The sequence below is a fragment of the Solanum tuberosum genome, unplaced genomic scaffold (assembly GCF_000226075.1).
Source record: "Solanum tuberosum cultivar DM 1-3 516 R44 unplaced genomic scaffold, SolTub_3.0 scf00039, whole genome shotgun sequence".
In the NCBI taxonomy this organism is placed as follows: domain Eukaryota; kingdom Viridiplantae; phylum Streptophyta; class Magnoliopsida; order Solanales; family Solanaceae; genus Solanum; species Solanum tuberosum.
This window is the reverse complement of record NW_006238968.1, coordinates 1270907-1292250: the sequence shown is the minus strand read 5'-3', so window position 1 is coordinate 1292250 and position 21344 is coordinate 1270907. Positions and strand designations below refer to the sequence as shown.

Below are 21344 nucleotides of genomic sequence, written 5' to 3'. Positions count from 1 at the left end.
GGTAAAGATTAAGAAAATATTAAATTAGAAGAAAGTGAAGATGTGAATTAGTATCAGCTAATTACATTTACAATATGAACAACAAAAAGTCTTTGGTCCACCTTACAACTCTATATTAATAGTGTCTTCACTTTATACTACTAAAAATTACTTTCGAATAATTATTTTCTTCAGTAATGATTCGATTATTTATTAATAATTTAATTCATTTTGATTTGTTCAATTCAATTCAACTAAAAAATGTGTTGATTTGGATTAAATATGTAATTCAGATTGATACATGAAAAATCTTATTTTATTTTATTTTTAAAAAAAGATATTTTTGGTTCGATATGTTTTTTTTTCTTTTTCTTTATATAAATATGTTGTCCATCTTGAATCTTGATTCAGATGATCCCAATTCAAGTAATGAATCAATTTATTATTAATTAATATATTTTAACTCATCTTAATTCAATCTAACTCGCTTATTTGATGCGTCGACAAGAAATGCACCAAAAATCATCTTTATGTTTGACTCTATGCTCTATAACTTCAACAACCAAGACATATGTTCAATTGATGTACTTATTATACTTGTCATTTCTTGTATCATTATATTGCACTATTTATTTATTAAAGGCTTGTAAATCGTGGAAACTACTTTAATTTTCTTTTGCTTAAAAGTCAAAGTATTTTTTTTAAAAAAAAGGTTTATTTCTCTTTTTTTCTATCACTTCCTTTTTATTTTTTATTTTTCGTATTCTAATTATTTTCTTGGTTTCAAATTAATAATCAATAGAAGTGGAATCTTTGATGTCTAGAGGCAGTAGTACTCTTCTTAGAAGGTGATTGTCCTAGATGCTCATTAATTTTGTAACACTTTTTTGGTAAAGTTATGGTAATATTTTATATTATCTTTTTATTAAAGAAAACTCTTTTTTCTTACGTGAGGGGTATGTTTTTTTTTTTTTTATGATTCAAGTATGTAATTTTTTTTAAAAATAATGTACGACGGTGAGACTCGAGTTAGGATCTTTGTTTGCTTAGATATCATATTAAAGTGTGTGATGTGATTATCTTATTTAAAATTTAAATTGTCAAGAAAGTTCGGTGCTTAAGCTTCCGCTAAGCGCAAGGTCTGGATGGAAGGATCGAAACACAAGGATCTATTATATGCTACTTTATCCTACATTTTTGCAAAAAGGCTATCTCCATATAGGTCAAACCCATGACCCTCTTGGCAATATGACAATGATTTTACCAATTACGTCAAGACTTTCTATATTTTATTTATTTAATTTAGTAAAAAATAAAAAAAATTAACAACTTTATATTTATATAATTCCCCATGTGGTCCATCTGAGATGAACAAATTAAAAGAAGATTTCTTCAGTCGATTTTTTCTTTAATAGTGACTTTACTTTATATAAAAAAGAAATAGTAAAGTTTCCCTTGAACAATTGCGTAAATTTGATTAAGACATAGAACCAATTAATCTCCTCCTACTTTTTGACTCTATTGGTGAGTTTGGTAAGGAGGAAAAAAAAAATTAATTTTTTTTTTATATGTTCAATTGATCAAAATATTTTGGTAGAAAATTAAGTTATGTAAAACTGAACGAATAAATGACTTAGTAAAAAAAAACAAGTTTCACAAGTGACATTCTAAATGTATTATCTCCTCTCTATCCACCTAATGCCCCAATCTCAAATCCGTAATCATCCCACCCAGTGGCGGATCCAGGATTTAGACTCCGTGGGTGCCAAATAGACTTATCGATTAAATTAATTTTATATTTGATTAAATTATTCATCTTTTCGATATAAATTAATTTTAGTTCTCTAATTTTTCTTAAAAGAACGTGTGCAGCAATTTCCTTTTTCTTAAAAAAATAGGTACAAATGGAATTCGAACCCGCAACATCAGCCTTCTAAAGTTGCCCTCCTACCGTGGCACCACAAGCCAATTTTGTTCTGTGGGTGGCACGCTTTATATAAATATAAATATTATATATATATACCTATGTATATATAGAGTTTCCATCGAAGTTCGGGGGTGGCGTGGCACCCCCACATGCCTTAATAGATCCGCCATTGATCCCACCTCTTCCGCCCCTGAACCTCCACTCTCGCTTCCCAGTCCGTTATAGTATTTTGTTAAAATACATATAAATATTTGACATAATACATAACCTAACCCTTAACTTGGCTTCAGCCGGTAACTATGACATTTAACTTTGAGCGTGCACAAGTAGACACTTAAACTTGTAAAAAAATGAACAAATAGACACATTCGTCCTACATGACGTCGTACATGACAATTTTGTGTCCTACGTGTACTATACCACGTAGGACGCGTGTGTCTACTTGTACACACCCAAAGTTGGAGGACATAACTGTCAACCGAAGCCAAGTTAAAGGGCATATTTATATTTTTGGGATAAATATTTTCTTGCTTACTCATCAAACATTGATAAATAAGGAATAAATTAAACTCATTTTTTTCTCAAGAATCATTTTCTATTTTCCTACGTACCAAACATACCCTATGTTTTGGCTAATTTTATATAGATACAACTTAACTAATTGATGTAATACTTATCTCTTATATAATGTACTGTGTTAACCAAATGTCAAAGCAAAACTTGGCCCAAAAGAAAAAAGGACCAAAGAAAGAGAGACAGAGATAGAGAAAACAACTAAACAAATAGCATATTAAAAATTCACTTTCACATTCTCTTCTTTTTCCCTGTTTCTCAAACAATAACAAATAAAGGGCTAATAATATTTTTCGTTCCCTAATTATTAAAAAAAATTAATTTTAATTTTTGTAATATTGACCAAGTATATTTGATTTTTAATTAGTGAAAATGTGCCTTTTTGATCCGTTTTCTTGTGAATATTCATTAATTTCGAGAATTATTAACTGTTCCATTATTTATTCACTAAGTTTGTATTCCATATTTGGAAGTAGTATACTTCTAAAAATAGTTCATACACGACATATTTCCTACATAATGAGACCAAAAATTTATATTTCAATTAGAAGGATCAATTAAAATTTGTTAATACTATAAAGTGTACTTACCAAAAAGTCCTTAAAAATTAAGAAAATCGCCTAAAAGGTTATTTCATAACCGACTCATTTAAGGAGAGATGACTTGATTGGTTTGTACTAGGCTCTGAAAAGGTTTTCTTCGAGCGAACGATTTTCTATTTTTTTATATTGTATGTTCAAAACAATATTGTTAGTAGATTGAGATGGATTAATTTTCATTAACGTGCCTCCTCTTTCTACCAATGATGATGGAGCATTGCTTAATATGAGTTTTCTTATGCCCCAGAAATAATTGAGGAATCAAAAATATTATTATCCAAGAATAAATAAAATTTAAAAAGACAGCCAAAAAGATAAGAAAAGTAATTTGAAGGTTTTTATGGAGTACATAATTATTATGTCACTTCATACTTTATTTTCTCCTTTTTATTTCTTTAAATACAAGTTACTCCAAATTAATCAACATCCTTGTGGTCCATATGGAATTTTATTATACCTAAAAGAATTAATTAATTAGCTCAGCAGGGTCATGATGCATGATCAATATTCACACTAATAAAAGAAACCTAATCCTACTATTTACAATATTTAAATGCATACACATACCTTTTTGTACAATTGAAAGCTACTTTTATTACTCTAATTTATTTGTTAATTTTATGTAATCCTTTTGTCTTTTTCTTCGACAAAAAACCTTTTTTAATCATTGCGTAGACACAAAGTTCTCTAATTGCATATATTCGTAGCAAGGTGGGCATAAATACTCAAAATCGAAAAATCAAATTGAACTAATTCGGTTCTTTGATTTGGTATTGATATTTTTTTCAAAAGTTCAATTCCGTTGTTCAGTGTTTGGTGTAATTTATAAGAGTCTCAAAACGTTGGTGCACTGAAGAATTGAACTCTTATTTAAAATTTTATAATTTGATTTTATCCTATTTTATTTTTCATCCGCATCGAACAATCATTTTAAAAATGTCGAATCAAATCAAACCAAATTGAATCAGTTTGATTCGTTATTCGATGTACGTTTTTTAACAATCAAAACCCAAAAACGAAATTTAAATTTGATTAAATCGTGTTGGGGGTTTAAATTTCAATATAATTCTTCAGAAACTTTAAAACTATATAGTATAATATTCTTATAGGAATTTGTGATAATAAAATAAGTAGTACTGAGCTTGCATGTGGGAAATCTGAATTCTTTTTATAGTTCTTAAGCTACAGTAGTAGTAGTGATAAAGTCAAAAATTTTATTAAAAATATTTAAAATTTAGTATATTATATATAAAAAATAATTTTTAACTTACATATATTGTATAATATTTTGATGAATTAAAGATATTCAACCGTTAATTATTCACGTCACTATATGTGACCAGGCCACTGGGCTATGGGAGCTGCCTTTGAGATAATAATTCATGTGACTAATTTTGAATGTGTTGGTGAGAATTTAATATTTTTTTTCGTTCTAATTTATTCAAAATTATGCATATAAAAATTTTAGAAAAATATGAAAACTTTTGAATAATCATCTCATGAAAAAAATTCGAAGTAAGTAACAAAAAAATATGATAATAAGAAAGCAAGACATAAATCAAATAAAATAACAGATAGTAATACACATAAATAAAAAAATGTATGATAATATTCGATTACGTACTAATATTTCAGAATAAAATACTAATAAATATATCCAAATTTGGATATGGCCATCAATACCATCCATTATTATCAAATAAGAAGACAAAAGGAAGGAAGGTGGCAACTTCTTTGTATATTAGCAGGAAAAAGGATGAATAACAGGACATATACCATATAAAAAATAGGAAAAATGTTAAAAATTATTTTTTACTCTACTGCATAATTTTTTTTTAATTTAGCAATTGTTATACTTTAAAAATCATTCATATTCTTTTTGTTAGTAAACCATCTCATATTTATTAAGCTTCTGCTAAGTGTAGAGTTCAGAAAAGAGTCAAATTATAAGGTCTATTATACCAATCATATCTTGCATTTTTGTAAGAGCTTGTTTTCACAGCTTGAAGATGTGATCTCCTTACCAGTTACATTAATACTCTCCTTCAAGGTGTACTAAACTCTCCTTATGCACGGGATTCAAGGAAGGATCGAATCACAAGGATCTCTATTGTAAGCAGTCTTATCCTACATTTCGATTGTTTCCACAATTCGAACACATAATATCTTGCTCACATGACATCAACTTTATCAGTTACGTCAAGTTTCCCAAAAAAAAATATTGACCATTACAACAAAAATACCAAACAAATTTGAGGAAAATTAGTGTGGGTGGTTGGGTTAGGGAGGTGGCAAGTTCCTAGTAGTGCAATGAAAGACCAAAAAAAAAAAAAAACATATTCAAAGTTCAAACTTCAAACTTCAACCCTCCCACTACCATATATTATCATTATCATAATTGTGTATATCTCCTCCAATAATATCTCATTTTACACTACTCCAACATGCTTCAAAATAGCTTCTTTTATTGACCCTTCCTCTTATTAAAAGCCCTTACATCTCTATACTTCTTTTCACTACACAATATGGAATTTTTGACACCAAAAATCTTCATATTTTTCTCTTGTTTTCAACTCATATCACAAGCCAAAATCATAACATTTGACCAACAATATGGTGACCCTTTTGATCATACATATGTCCCCCTTCTTGAAATCAAACATCCTGCACAAATAAGCAATCAAGCACTTCAAATCACCCCTGACACAGCTTCCTCTGCTTACCAAATGTTCAATAATTCAGGCAGAATCCTATTAAAACGGCCTTTCAAACTATGGGTAGACAATGATATTTCAAGGACAGCGTCATTCAACACATCATTCCTAGTAAACATATATAGACCGGATAACCAAACACCAGCTGAAGGTCTAGCTTTCTTGATATGTCCAAATTTTGATTTGCCACTAAATAGCCAGGGCCAGTATTTGGGCCTAACGAATGCTACAACAGATGGTGAATTATCCAACAAAATAATCGCGATTGAGCTAGATACATTCAAACAAGATTTCGATATTGATGATAACCATATTGGGATTGATATAAACAGTGTTAAATCCGTTAAGTCGGAACCTTTAACACCACATGGAATTGAACTAGCTCCAATAGGTGCTAGATTTTACAATATATGGATACACTATGATGGATTCAAGAAAGTACTTGATGTGTACATTATTGAACAAATGACGAAAAATGGGACAACACCAACAAGGCCAAAAGTACCAATACTAACACACAATGTTGATTTGAGAGAATTTGTAAAGCAAGAATCATATTTTGGATTTTCAGCTTCAACAGGACATTTCAATCAGTTGAATTGTGTGTTGAGATGGAATTTAACAGTTGAGTATTTTCAAGAAAAGAATGATCAAGAAAAGGTACTAATAATAAGTCTAAGTGTTGGTGTATCAGTATTGGTTGTTTTATTGATTTTGTCAGGGTATTTTGGGTATTTTTTTTATAAGAAAAAAAGGGATGATAGGTCACAATCTAATATATTAGGGGCATTAAAGAGTTTACCTGGAATGCCTAGGGATTTTGAGTTTAAAGAATTGAAAAAAGCTACTAATAATTTTGATGAAAAGAATAAACTTGGTGAAGGTGGATTTGGAGTTGTGTACAAAGGGTATTTAGTTGGTGAAAATTTGGAAATTGCTGTGAAGTGGTTTTCTAGGGAAAGTATCAAGGGTCAAGATGATTTCTTGGCTGAGTTGACAATTATCAACCGTTTAAGGCATAAACATCTTGTCAAATTACTTGGTAAGTATTTTGAACTCTTTACTTTTTATGCTTTTTTTTGAGTATTTGTTCTTTGTTCAAGCTCAGATAAAGGAGGAATGTTATGATCTTAAGATTTTGATATATATGCTTATTGAGTTTAAGCGTAATTGGTTGATAGATTCGTCATGTCATTGGAATTTTATTCATGTTCTATGTATAGGTAGCAAAATCTACTAAGATTCTACTGAAAAAAGAGACAGGTTTTACACATAATCATTTCTTCGTTTTGAGGACACTTTTTATTTATTGAGTCGTGTTTCTTATCCTTCCTCGACATAGTAACCGCTTTCATATTTTTTATAACTTTCAAGTACAAGTGCATGTTCATCCATCTTCATAGTCATTTCTTTGTTCCTTTAGTCGTTTTGATAGGACTTTTTTTATTGAGTCGTATTTCTTCTCCTTCTTCAACATAGTGATTTGTTTCATGTTTTTTTTTCAAATTTCATAACTTTCGACCACAAGTGCATGTTCATCCATCTTCGTTTTGAACGAAAGCTTAAATTAAATTTTATTAATTATGGTACCAAGAATATTTTCTTGTGTTCTAAGGAGTTCCATTTTGACTCATGTTAGGCCCATCTCCATCTTGAAAATGGTCCCAATAATTATATCCAACTACTACAAGATAAGTGAAAAAAGTTAAAATCTTTGATGCAACTTGCAAGTGTCAAAAATGGTGTGCTCATGTACCTTTTACAATAGTTTGAAAGTGATAAACATATACTTTTTTGTCTCAAAATATTTATTTATATATTTTTATACGCCTTTTAAGAAAACATTAATTAGTAAAGATATTTAATTATTTCCCCCTTATTTATATTTTAAAACATAATCTCTATTTATATGTCATATTTGAGGTATCTGTAAATTTCAAAAATAATTACTAACTACTAAATATAAAATGAGGTAGGGGTGATTAATTTTAACTTGAATTTTTAAAATATAATCCAAAGTTTCTTGGAGGACCTACTAACTAATAATTTTAGTGCCCTCTTGATGAAAAATCCAAAGTAATAAATATTAAATTCTTAGCTGGAAGACAGAAGAGCACTGATTCCATTTCCTTTGTCTTTTTGGTTTTCTATACCACCAATTTCAAACATAGGGTCCCACACTCTTTTGTTCTTTGTTAGCTTCGGTATAAATATCGAGTAATTCTAATCATTTAAATTAATTATATGAAAAAAATTGTCTAGTATTTTTGTTTCGATTAAATTTGAATCATTGTTTGAACAAACTTTTTTTTGTAGGGAAGCTTCCTGTCTTTGAAAATCACTTTCATTCAAATGTCACCTATTATGATAAGTTTGGTACTTTCTAATATTAATATAATATAATTGGACAATTGCTTCAAAATGCACTCAACTCCAATTAAGACTAAGATTGTAACCCTACAACATGTCATCATAATTGAGAGAGGTCCATATATTCCAAAATTAGGTCCTACAAAAAAGTTGATTGGAACACATACAACCCAACTTTTTTTGCCTTGTAAAGATTTGATATCCTCAAAATAGTATTGATAAGATATATTTATAGATTATTATTATTGTAGTAACAATTTAGCTTATATATGCATTAACAATTTTAACTGCATCTGTGTGAGCTCGCTCAAATTGTCTGTCCTTAATCCGAATAAAGAAGGAGGGTTGTTGAGGATCACTCAGAAACACCATTCTCTATCCCATAAGAGTAGGAGTAAGGCTGCATCAATTCATAGATCATTATTATTGTAGTCATAATTTGGCCTATATGTATATCTACTAATAACAATTTCAACTCTGTCATCAGTGTGATCTCGCTCACATTGTCGGTCTCAAGATTGAATAAAGAAGGAGAGTTGTCGAGGGTCAACCGAAAACGGTCTCTCTGCCTTATAAAGATAGGAATAAGGATATTTACATCTTACCTTTGTCAGACGTACCCCACTTGTAGGATTTCACTGAATTTGTTGTTATTGTTGTTGCACTAACAATTTCAAGTGATCTAAAGTAATTTTTGAACCTCCTTTACCTTCTAATGAGAACGTAACCTAAATGTTGCATGTAGTTATCATTTAGGTGACCTGCAGGTAATGGTATAAAAGTTCTTTTACGCTTTCAGTGTATATATATGGTAATCACATGCATATTATTGTGACAGGATGGAGCCATAAGCATGGTAAGCTACTACTTGTATATGAATACATGCCAAATGGTAGCCTGGACAAACATCTCTTCTCATCAGGGCAAGAAAAAGAGCCACTCAGCTGGAGTGTGAGGTACAACATTGTATCAGGAGTCGCGTCAGCTCTGCACTATCTTCACAACGAATACGAGCAGAAGGTAGTCCATCGCGATCTCAAGGCAAACAACATCATGCTCGACTCAAACTTCAATGCACGTTTAGGTGATTTTGGATTAGCACGAGCAATTGACAACGAAAAGACCTCATATGCTGATGAAGCTGAAGGTGTACTTGGCACGATGGGATACATCGCGCCAGAATGCTTCCACACAGGAAAAGCAACTCAACATTCTGATGTCTATGCATTCGGAGCTGTGTTGTTGGAGCTAATATGTTGCCAAAGGCCTGGAACTAAAGTTAATGGCTTTCAACTCTTTCTTGATTGGGTTTGGTTCTTGCATCGCGATGGGAGAATCCTTGAAGCTGTTGACAAGAGGCTCGAGGATCAATACGTGGTTGAAGAAGCAGAGAGATTGTTACTACTTGCTCTGGCTTGCTCCCATCCAATTGCCAATGAAAGGCCTAAAACACAAACTATAGTTCAAGTTATATCAGGATCAGTACCAGCACCACAAGTACCACCATTCAAACCATCATTTGTATGGCCTTCTATGGTTCCAATTGACATAGATTCATCGAGCATCGTCGATACAATATCCATCACAACTCCTCAGTACAGTTCAGAGAACAACAGTATTGAATATCAAAGCAAGTAGAGATAGCAATAGCTTGATTTAAGGCCACTAAGATATTTTTTTTGCTTATTGTGTAATGACAAGAATAGCAGCTCATGTATATATTTCTCAGCCTTTTATGTTAAATTCCATCCTATACATTGTTCCTTCTGCGGTTTGACTGTTTGATTTGTTGTATTAAAAATGACATGTATTGCATAATTTCTAAAAAGAAGTTGTTCGTTTACATAAGTATTCTCCACCTTAGTAGAAAAAGGGTTGAGGGACTTTGGGGGTATTTTTGTCATTTTTATTATTTTATTCTAGATTAACTAATCTTGGGACTCTTATTCCAACGTATAATAGAAAAATTTATTCCGTTACTAATTATTGATCTTGCTATAACTTATACCAGGATTAGTAACCAAACAAGAGATAAGGTTGTACTAATTTTTTTATCTCAAAATTATCTTATGTTGGTCCAGCATACCAAACAAGCCCCAAGAGTAAGACCAGTTCAAGAAAGACCAACAAGGGTTGTAGTGAAGTGGTAAGTACTTCTTCATCTTTAACCAGATCAGAGGTCTCAGGTTCGAGTCCTTTTGGGTACGGAGTTGTCTTTGTTAGAGAGCGCTTTACCCCCTGAATGTGAGACTTTTCAGCGTGAATCCAAATTTAGTCGTACTCATTTGTCCAATACCAACATATGTTAGTGTCAACTGTCAAGAGAGATTGGACTAATATACCTGTCTTTTATATCTCCTTATATTCCTAACATGCAAATTATGATAAATCAGAGATCCATTAGTGTGTAGGGTGGTCGACCTAGAAGGCCCGCCTCCTCTTCAGATGTGTCCTCGACAACCTGACAGTTCTTCAATAACCGCTTTTGAGGTGGGAGTGCTTGTTCACTAGGGTTCCCTTTTCATCAACCAATTTGATTGTGTCAGCCCTGAGATTGGTCTAACATTTTGTTACGAGTTAACTAGACAAAGAGCATAATGAGTATCTTACTTCTAAAAAGAGGGATTTTCTAGTAATGCAATGTTATCAACCATCCTTCACTATTTTAGGATCTACCTTTTCTTTATCAACTCGCTTTCATGGTTTTCATGTGATTATAAATACACATTTCTCGATCATATGTGATATTCACCAATATCTCTTTCATCCAACCACGCTGGCTTTAAAGCAGCTGCATAGTACTAGCATTTCGCGGACATGGTTCTGGAGAAACCTTTTCGAAAAAGGGAATTTACTCGCAAAAGTTTAGCTGCATTAACAAGTTTACAACTCAAGATTCTTAGTCTAAATCACATGTGTCCTGAGCCTCAGTACAGTGATTAAGATTATAACTAATACAAATAGCATTGTAATACAAATGACAGATGGGGATTAAGTCTTTACTTTACTACATAAAGAACAGTGTCTTAGAAACGAGACCGGATTAACTAGGCCGAGCTCTTGGTAAGCAGAGAATTGGTGAACCACACTTGGTTTATCGAACGATGACAACAGTCAGTACTCGAGTGATCCTATAGATGAAAGTCCGGACATGAAATCTCGACCATCAGCACTATTATTACTGCTCATCCTTTCAGGTAGACCGCGATTTAGGGATCCAACCTCCTCCTTCCCCAGTTTCTGCACATCCTCGGGTGAAAGAATTTTGATGTACCAAACATTATTGACAAATTCCCTGAAAAAATATCATGTCTTGGTTTGAACAAAAGATGGTAAAAAGCCAATAACATACCAAGTGTAATCCCATAGGTGGAGTCTGGGAAGGGCAGTGTGCACGCAGACCTTACCCCTACCTTGGAAGGTAGAGAGGTTGTTTCCTATAGACCCTCGACTCAAGGAGAAGCATTTCAAAGCAGTTCGAAAAAAGAAAATAACTGGAGTTGAAAGATGGTAAAAAACCATTTTTTTTAACAGAACAAAAAATTCAGACAAAGGTACTAGAATTGATATATAATCAGCTATCACTACCGAATACCCAATGATGCTGTGAGTAGTACAAGGACTTGAAGCATAAAGTTGTTCGTTCCATCAGATTCAAAATTTTTGGAGCAGAGTCAAAATGTAAGGCAACAATAATGTACCCAGTCTAGTCTCACAAAGTGGGGTCTGGGGAGGATAGAGTGTACGCAAACCTTACCCGTACCTCAAAGGTAGAGAGGCTGTTTCCGATAGCCAAGGAAAAACAATCCAAAATGAAGTAATGGAAGTGAAAGCATAACAAAACATGTTTAGCAGTAACTACAACAAAATAATATGATAATCGAAGTACAAGAGTCAAAATGTAAAGCCTTCTGGTTAATTAGGTACTTACTCCCATGGATCGTCTCCAAGGAGAAGGACATCATTCTCCCTGTCAACAAATACAAGCTGCCAGCCTGATCTTTGAGGGTCTTCAAGAAACCCTTCGATCCCGAACATCTGTCCCAGTTCCTGTCGTAGCTCATGATAGCTATTGAATCGAGTGATATCCAATGACCTCCCAAGGGATGCTGATTTGTAAACCTGCAAAAATAAATAAAAAATATTATCCATATCTTAGTAATATGCAATAAAGCAACAATGAAATGCATAACATACACAACAGAACTAGCACCTTGACAAATGTACGGGGCGCAGTTTGTGCATCAACTTGCCCTACATTATGCAACATGTCAGAAGAATCTTGCACATAACCATACAAAGAATTCGAAAATCCAGAAGTCCCTAGTGGCATAGAGGATATATCAGCATCAATTGATGTAGTAGCGACGTTAGACACAGTTGTCGGGAGGAGAAGCCCTGAAGAATCAACATTAGCACCAAAAAGAGATTGATTCTGGGCATCTAGACTACATGTTTCCTGTGAATTGGAAGTATCTTTCCCATATCCAGAGAGTGAGGGTGAATTGGAGCCCGTGTTCAATTGTGAATGCGCAAATTTTGCCATCCAAGATTTCTGCTGCTGCTGCTGCTGCTGCTGCTGCTGCTCCATGATCACAGGCTGCTGACCAAGTATATTGAAATTCAAAAAGTTACTAGTTCCTTCTGAACATAAAGAACCCAGCGCTGTTGGCATGCCTGATGGAGCAATGGATGCCGAGAACTTGGAGCTTGGATCTGCTATATCTGGCTTTGAGAATGATGGAGAAGGAACATTTGATGGTTGCTTCTGCTGGAGCTGGCTGTTTGGTATTTGGTATGCTTCCTGGTAAGAATGATGATGAGATTGCTCCTCTGTCTGATTGCTAACGTGTTGCTGTTGTTGCCTTTGAAGGTTATCTTGAGTTTGTGCAGGCAACATATGCTGATGAATTGTCTGCTGCATTGCTTGTTGTTGTTGCTGCTGCTGCAGGAGAGGATTAAGACTGCCTGCATGCTGAACATATTGGACGGGCTGCGGAAACTGCATCAGTTGCTGTTTCATCAGATCTCCGCTCCCAAAATTTTGCAAACCGCTAGCCAGCATAGCTTGATACTGCTGGTTAAGATCATTTCGGAGCATTGTCGGATCAACTCTTTGTTGCATCCAGGGGAGCATGCCACCAAAAGACTGAAGATTCAGTAGATGTGGTCCTTGCTCACTACTTTCCCCTCTCAACCATGCCATTCCATTAATAGCTTCACTGTTATTTTCTGAAAAAAAACAAACGGCAAATATTCATAATAGACCATGGGAAAACAAATTAGCTGAAAGTTCAAATAATGAAATAACTGATACTGCTAAAAAATGGTTTTTTCCTTCTTAGAAGAGCCATCTGGATGACAATGGATTTTACATATTTCTCAACAAACAGTACTCCCTCCGTTTAAAATTGTTCGTCTAGTTTTGACTTGGCATGGAGTTTTAAAAAGTAAAAGACTAATAAATCTTGTGGTCGTAAACGAAAGATGTGTACAATGTACCCAAATGCACTTTAATCTTGTGGTTTTAAACATGCCATGTGAAAAGTTAAAATTTAAGAGTTATCAAAAAAGGAAAGAGGCATTCTTTTTGAAACAGACTAAAAAGGAAAGTAAGACAACATATTGAAACGGAGGGATTACAAGGAAACCTCAGGATTGTACAGCTTCACTTTCCTAACAGCATAACATTGAGTACGCAAAATACCTTGAAAAGATGAAGTTCCTGGATACCAAGGCCGCTTTAGCCTAAGAGGGAACAAAGATGGATACATTGGAAAAGTAGTCAAAGGCTCTATCTCCCATAGGGAAACCCTAGGTTGCCTCTCGCCTGCCGTTGACTCATCCCAACCAACCTACAATTTCATAAAATTTCTTTTGTAAATAGATATCTGCGAACATAGAATAATTGTTTACGAACATATAACAATAGTACAATCGTAAATTTGTAATTTCCCTATGAATGGTGGTAAAAGCAAAGCAAGATAGTCTGATTTCTGCATTTGCTACATGAGTTCTGAGACAAACAAGTTCTATACTCTAATGAACATAGCACCAAAGTTAGACAACCTTGTGGAGAAACAACTTGACATAGTAAAGAAGCTTGGAGATTTGATAAAATAAACGAAAATCACTTAGCGCCTAAACTATTAAAAGTTCAATGTATTTGAATAGCTGATAGATAAGCATTTGATGCTGGTGAAGTAAAAGTCTTCCTAATTAGGCAACAAAATCTACAATCTTTGCCAGCAAAAGAACCATGAGTTCTGATGCAAGTATGTCATCATTCTTGTGGAAAAACTTAGGCATATTTTAAAATTGAAGTATCAACCGCAGGAAAAGGAAAAGAGGTAGCAATTCAGAGGTGTATTTTTCTTGCACAAGAGAGAGAGAGAGAGAGAGGTGGGGTGCGAAGTAGTATAGCAACGTAGAAAAGTATAAGTATATTTTTATAGTAAACAATAGAATAAAATAAAACTGGGATCTAGGACAAGAATGTAAAAGTAATAGCTAGTTTAACATAAGCAAAGCTAGTGCATGCCAACACAAATTGAAGATGATCAAAATTAGTGCCACGGAAACATGACAACATCAATGACTGAAAATCAAGCGAAAAAGAAAGTGGGAGAAGAAAAATCAGTTGAAAAGATTTTCTATTAAAAAATTTGAATTTCCTAATAATATGAATATACAAGTAAAACCTAATATGTGCATAGAAGGCATTTTAAACTAAGTTGCTCGGACTCTCCAAAAATGTTGCCTCACCATTATCGGATCCTTCAAAAATACACTACTTTTGAAGGATTCAACACACGCCCGATGACATTTTTGAAGAGTCCGAGCAACAAGTTTTAAATGCTATGACTTCAAAAGAATCGTATATAAAAATGATAAAAAGTAAAAACTATGACAGAGCTAAAACACATTTACCTTGACAGACCGCCAGTGAGAGTTGGCCCAGCGAACTGGATCTAAGTCACCAATGCCAGTAATTGTGCCCATGTACCTGAAAAGTATCAGATCCACATATAAGAAGAGAAACCTGACACACAATTTGCCACTCAAATTTCAATTATAGCCACAATCCCATTCTCAGCTATGGAATTCCAATTTAATTGGTTTATATACATGTACTAACCACTGAGTTGGCCCAGTTTATACTCTAGTGTTACTTGTTGCAAGCACTAGACTAAACAAGATATGCAAATTATGAGTAAAAAGTGAAGCAACAAGGCAAAACTTGCACCTTCATCTTAAATCACCTTTCCCTACATTATTAGAAATTATTGACAAAACAAAGGAGCCGCATCCAAAAAAAACACTCATCTGTGTTTAGGAGCCAGATCAAAGATCCACTTATGTTAAGTATCAAAAAGTGCCTCAGATCCATCAACAAGAAACTAATATGCTACTCCCTCCATCACAAATTATGTGGCACCATTTGACTTGGTACAAAGTTTAAGAAAGAAGAAGACTTTTGAAATTTGTGGTCTAAACCACTCCTTGACCATATTTGTAGCTATAAATCATTTTATTATGGATGAAAGGGGAACTCAAAAGTTAAATTGTTACCAATTATAGAAAGGTGACATTCTTTTTGGGACAGATTCAGAAGAAAAGTGTGTCACGTAAATTGGGACAGAGGGAGTACTTAAGTAGCTATATGCACTTGTCTAAACAAAAGAGATTGACGAAAGCCTAACCACGAAGGAAACAAGGATGAGATCTAAGATCAAATACTTCCGTACCTTCGAACACTTGATTCTTCAGTCTCAAATAGCATCCGGAAACGCATTCCAACAGAAACACGTGTGTGATAAACAGCTTTGATGTATTTTGAAAGTGGAATAACAAACTCAGATGGGCTAGCCCTGATGCGATAAGTGTTAGTTCAAATAGCAGAAAGGATATGACTTTTTTTTAAAAAAAACAAGGAGCAGACAATCATTCAGCACCACCTTGGGTTAAAGAAAACAGTGAAACAGCTATTGGTAGCGGCAGCATGAGCAGCAGCAGCAAGTAATCCAATGTGCATGCTGTCACTAGACAGAACAGATGATGGCATCACAGTCTGAGGTCGAGTTGCACGACGAATTCCCAAAAAAAGCTGATTTTTCTCATTCCTGACACCGAAACAATGAGTAACCATTTAAGAGAGCCTCAAGGAATAACAAGGCACTTAGTTGCAATTCCTACAGTGTAAAATTACTCAGATATGTTGATAAAAAAACTTAAACTACCAGATGAAAAGAACTGAATCTCCAGCGACAAGTCTTTTGGCACTAACAAACACACTCCAGCCAGTCGTCAGAAGATGCCGCTTAGGCTGTCCTACATACATAGACAGAAAAATATGAACAAATTTCAGCATTATTTAATTTCATATGCATTATGCTCATGCTTCTAAGGGACATCAGTATTCACTAGTATATCCAGTAAATGAACCAACAAACAAACCAAGAATGACAAGGGAACAGGATTAGGATGACAAGAGAAACAGTCCCATAATAAGGTTAAAGAAATGAGAATTTAAGAGCACACAGCCAAGAACTCTGAACCATTTTTGGAAACCATTTTCATTTGGATGTCCAAAAACTATAGCAGAAGTCTAAAGACTACAATAATCCATGCACCATTTATATGTACCGAGAATTCAGATAAATTAAACAATTAATTTTGAAGCACTGGTGCAAATCTCTCTCGCAATGTCAGTCCCAAACCGGGATAAAGGAGGAGTGGCGTGGTAGGTTCGCAACCAGCGTAAAACAAACCAATTCATGATAAAGCCCCAATTTGTTCGGGAATTGGGACTAAGGCATAGTTGTCATTGGTGGTACAAATCTAGTAAATATAAGAGTAATGTTCTTTCACCACCAATATAACCTGGAAATTGAACTCTTTAATACTCTTGCACACTGAAACTGTGCAGACATTTGGAGATAGATGGGTTAATAGAAATAATTGACCTGCTTCTTCATTCTATAACTACCCCCATTCTAGGCCATCCACAAATCTATTTGATTCAGCCTGTTATTTTGTTAACCTTTTTATAAAAAAAATCATTTGAAGTACATTTATGATTTACTTTATCCTGCTCAGGTTACCTAACTCATAATGTGAACCTTAAATAGAAACGTTAGTTCCAACTTGAATTTCACATTTACACAAAAAAAGGAGATAGCTTCCATACCATCTCACCCACGGCCCACTGAATAACAACTCTATGACTACATAACAGATTGTCAATCCTCCATAATTATAATCACAACTCTAATCCTTCATAAGGATATTACAGTGTAAGGGAACGCAGAAGACAAAACATCAGCCCTACACACCAGACACTATCCTGCTTCTTTTTTCTCTTTGCTTTCAGTCCGGTTGATTCAAAAAAGAAAAGAAAAAATGCTTTAAAAGATCCTCTCTAGACACACCATCATTCGTGTTGTTACAGTACATTCATGTAAAGAAAGTACCCAAAACTGAAAAAGACTCTAAACAAGCAAGTACTTTAGAGGATTAAACTAAAGTACTGCTAAGTGACAACATATATCTAAGTGTGCCTATATCTATTTTTTGTGCAAACTTAAAGAACCACCAGCTGTTAGATTAAAGCCAAATACACTTAACACGGCGTAAATCTACACATAGCAAAGAAAGGATCCTCCGAAGCTTGCCTCGGAAAATATGCCTGAATTTCCATTCAATGTCATGCAGATCCCTCGCAATTAATTCTTGGCAGGGTGGTGTCTGTGAGAAATCCTGAGGACCAGAAGAAAATGAGAATAACATCAGACTTAGAATCAGAGTGGCATGGAAATACAAGACAGTGGACCAGTTATCACCAAAGGAGGGAAAACTTTCTCTGCAGCACGACGAGGAACAGAAAAGCCGCCATGCGTACTGGTATCACTTGCAGTAAGTGTCTTGCAAAAATAATTAGTAGGCTGCCTGCTAGGAATACCCAACTCAACAGGAAGATATGTATCCTTTTGTTCTTGCTGAAAATGCAACAGAATATTTTGTCACCCCCGATTCACACAAAAATATAGGAAAATCAGTAAAAGTAAATGAGCTTTATTGCATCGTTCAGAAAATACCGGTGTCAAGGGTTGCAATGTCATCTGAGCATATACTTCATCCGTTTCAACATCTGCCTAAAATCCTAGGAATCGTCATTCCCTCGTAAGCCTATATTACAACTTACACAACACTAATTCATAAGAAAACATAGAATATGAACAAAGAACCTACATGCATTGTGACATTGTGGAGTTGACAGATCAACTGTGGTGGCAAGTTCGGGTAATTAGGTATGTGAGCATCGACTTCTTTATTAGTTGTTGCCGCAACCTGACACTCAATTCCAATGGTAACTATCAGCAATTGACTAAATACTAATATATGCAACAATTTGTTCAAAATTAATGTAGCTAATTTGAGAAAGACCTGTTCACTGTGACCCTGAGGAAAGTAAACCACTCGACTCCCTACCGTTGGTAGACATACAAGGGGACCAGCACAAGCATGCCATAGTTCTGAATTCAAACACTTGTTCTCTCCTTTTAGAACCAAATAAAGAATCCATCATCAATAATTGAGTTCAACTTAAGTAAATACTTAAAGATCTCTCTTTTATTAGCTAAACACAAAGAATATACAGATAAAAACAGAGACAAGGATATATAATAAGGCAATCTTGGGAGGAAAAAAAAAAGACATGAAAGGAAGAGAAGATACCTTCATGAGCTTGTTGACCCATTCCTGATGTTGAAAGCTTCATATTTTTAATCACACAATTCTCCTTAAATTATATATATCTAAAACACCCTTAAATTATGATTATCCAGACAATTATATAAAAAACTTTCAATTACCCCCACCCCCAACCAAAAAAGACTCTTAATTTCAGCTCCCCCACATCAAACCTTAAAGAAATCAACACTTCTCTTTCTCCAAGACCTCCATTAACAACCTCAAAACACAAAAACCAGCTTAAACAAAAAAAGATCAAATTTTTGAAGTGTTTGTGAAATTCTGAACACTACTCTTTTCTTGATTTTAGTTGAATATCAAGAAAAGAAGTTCAGTTGAGAGCAATCACTATCTATGAAAGAGTGATAAAGAAATGTTCTTTTTTCTGTTTTATAGCACACCCGACCAAGCTCGACCTGAATAACAGTAGAGAGAGAAAATCAAGAAACAGAGAGAGAAAGATAAGGAGTGTACTCAATCAGAGAAAGGGGTTTTGGGGGAAAAAGCTTCAATCAACAGCCGTTTGATGAAACCTGTACATGAAAGATCCTCGCCATTGAAATTGAGGTGGGGTATTGGATTTGACAGAAGTGGCATGTGCCACCATTCTTGAATGGTCATTGTCAGAGTACGGACCATCCAATATAATATTTGCACATGATCAACAAAGACAGAGAAGGAAGAAGATTTTTTTTTAGGTTCGATATTCATATTAAAATGGAATTAATCCAGCTTTACACCATTTAGAGACTCTCTATTAAGAATATTTTTATATTCAAACTTAAGTCATTACCTATGATTAAAAGAGAAGCAGTCTCATCTAGCACTATATATTCTTTAGTGGTGACTGAAGTAAGAAGGTGAGAAGAAGAAAAAGTTAAAAAAAAAAAGAAGAAGTGATTGAACGTAATACACTCCATTTAGCATTATTCATAGTATCATATATGTGTTATAAATCGATTCTTACCATGTGTAACTTTAACAAGATCAATAACATATTTAGTATAATTTCATAAATCGATCGAAAAAGGATGCACACTGATTTTCTATCTTTGTGGAATATAGAGATTTTTTTTATAAATGTTTTATGCTTATTTCGAAATAATAAATAGCTTTTACTTTATCAATGTATTTTAACATGTTACGATTGATAACCTACTTTATAATCTAGATATTTTACTATCAATGCTATAGCAAATACAATTATATTTTAGCATACTATATTTTAACATGTGTTATTTGAATTTTCTCGTGAATATTATTATCTCTAATCTTATCTAGTCTTGTATGACAGTATATTTATTTTATTATTCACTTTTTTTAAGATCATTTTGTGAATGTGTTGGACTTAAACAACTCAATATTCATTCTCGTATAACATTATTGATCTTATAATTATTCTATAAAATCTATCTCACTTGAATATACATGCATTCTTCTGTCACATAACACATGATAATGATGTTTAAGTTCATTATTCCAAAATATAGAATTATAGATGAAGACTTTACACGTGAAACTAAAATTAGATTATTAAAATGGAAACTTAATCTTAAATAATGTATTAAAATGATTTTTTTTTAAATAAATAAACTTTACACGTGAAACTAAAATTAGATTATTAAAATGGTAACTTAATCTTAAATAATGTATTAAAATGATTTTTTTTTAAAAATAAATAAATTGTATATATAGATAGAGGGGGTAGGGGACATGGTAAACTGGTCCATGCCTAAAAAATTGATAATTTACTACTCCTATATATATAGTCCTAGGAGGACTTGGTTTAGGAGGGGACCAAATTCTTTTTCATCAAACCTATTGATTTTATTATAAATTTGGATATATAGATACTCTTTTTTTTGAGTGAAAAAAGATTTTCCCATGATTAAAGAAATCAATCATAGTTCTTTGGAGACATCAACAATTCCAATGTTGAATTGTTTGGAATCTATTTTGACAATAATTTATAGCTAGTGATGACTACATCAGCCTAGCTGTTTAACTCGTATTTAATTATAGATTTTGAAGTTAAAATTTACGTATTTAAAATTATAATTTTTAAAATTGTGTTTGACCATGCATTTTACTTGATAATTTTTAAAATTTGTTAAGTCGAATAACCAGTTTTTGAGAGTTTAAAAATATTTTAAAGAATGAACTCTAATTTGATTTAAATATACAGTAAAATGCTAACTTAGATTGAGTTAAATATAGAGTAATAAAATAACTTGTTACGATATTTTTAACACTTTCAAGGTTGGATATATAATTTTATCCACTTAATTCTATTGAATTAAATTCAAACAGAAATAGCCCCTTAACATTCATAGTTTATCAAATATTTATTTTATAGAGACCAAACAATATTTTCTTTTAATAAATTTAAAAGATCAAAATTAATTAAAATTGCTCAAAAATATATTCAAT

General features: G+C 33.2%; 2 protein-coding genes across 4 annotated transcripts; one reads left to right on the top strand and one right to left on the bottom strand.

Moving 5' to 3' along the window:
- The first annotated feature begins 5474 nt into the window (after positions 1–5474).
- Positions 5475–10005, top strand: LOC102598245 (probable L-type lectin-domain containing receptor kinase S.5). Its single transcript, XM_006343252.2, has 2 exons — positions 5475–6834; positions 9001–10005. The coding sequence occupies exons 1-2, from the start codon at positions 5604–5606 to the stop codon at positions 9798–9800; spliced, it is 2031 nt and encodes a 676-aa protein (XP_006343314.1). The 5' UTR covers positions 5475–5603; the 3' UTR covers positions 9801–10005.
- A 1007-nt stretch (positions 10006–11012) lies between these two features.
- LOC102597704 (auxin response factor 8-like) lies at positions 11013–19385 on the bottom strand. Of its 3 annotated transcripts, XM_006343250.2 has the most exons (14): positions 18900–19385; positions 18609–18721; positions 18414–18512; positions 18260–18316; positions 18005–18160; positions 17837–17921; positions 16403–16493; positions 16121–16285; positions 15911–16033; positions 15093–15168; positions 13870–14017; positions 12376–13394; positions 12094–12284; positions 11013–11457 (listed from the first exon to the last, which is right to left on the bottom strand). In XM_006343250.2, the coding sequence occupies exons 1-14, from the start codon at positions 18940–18942 to the stop codon at positions 11277–11279; spliced, it is 2547 nt and encodes an 848-aa protein (XP_006343312.1). In that variant the 5' UTR covers positions 18943–19385; the 3' UTR covers positions 11013–11276. The 3 variants fall into 3 exon arrangements, with proteins under 3 accessions (XP_006343312.1, XP_006343313.1, XP_015162339.1); XM_006343251.2 differs by lacking the exons at positions 18609–18721; positions 18900–19385 and having other exon boundaries at positions 18260–18324; positions 18414–18505; XM_015306853.1 differs by lacking the exons at positions 18609–18721; positions 18900–19385 and having other exon boundaries at positions 18260–18312; positions 18414–18505.
- Positions 19386–21344: the final 1959 nt, after the last annotated feature.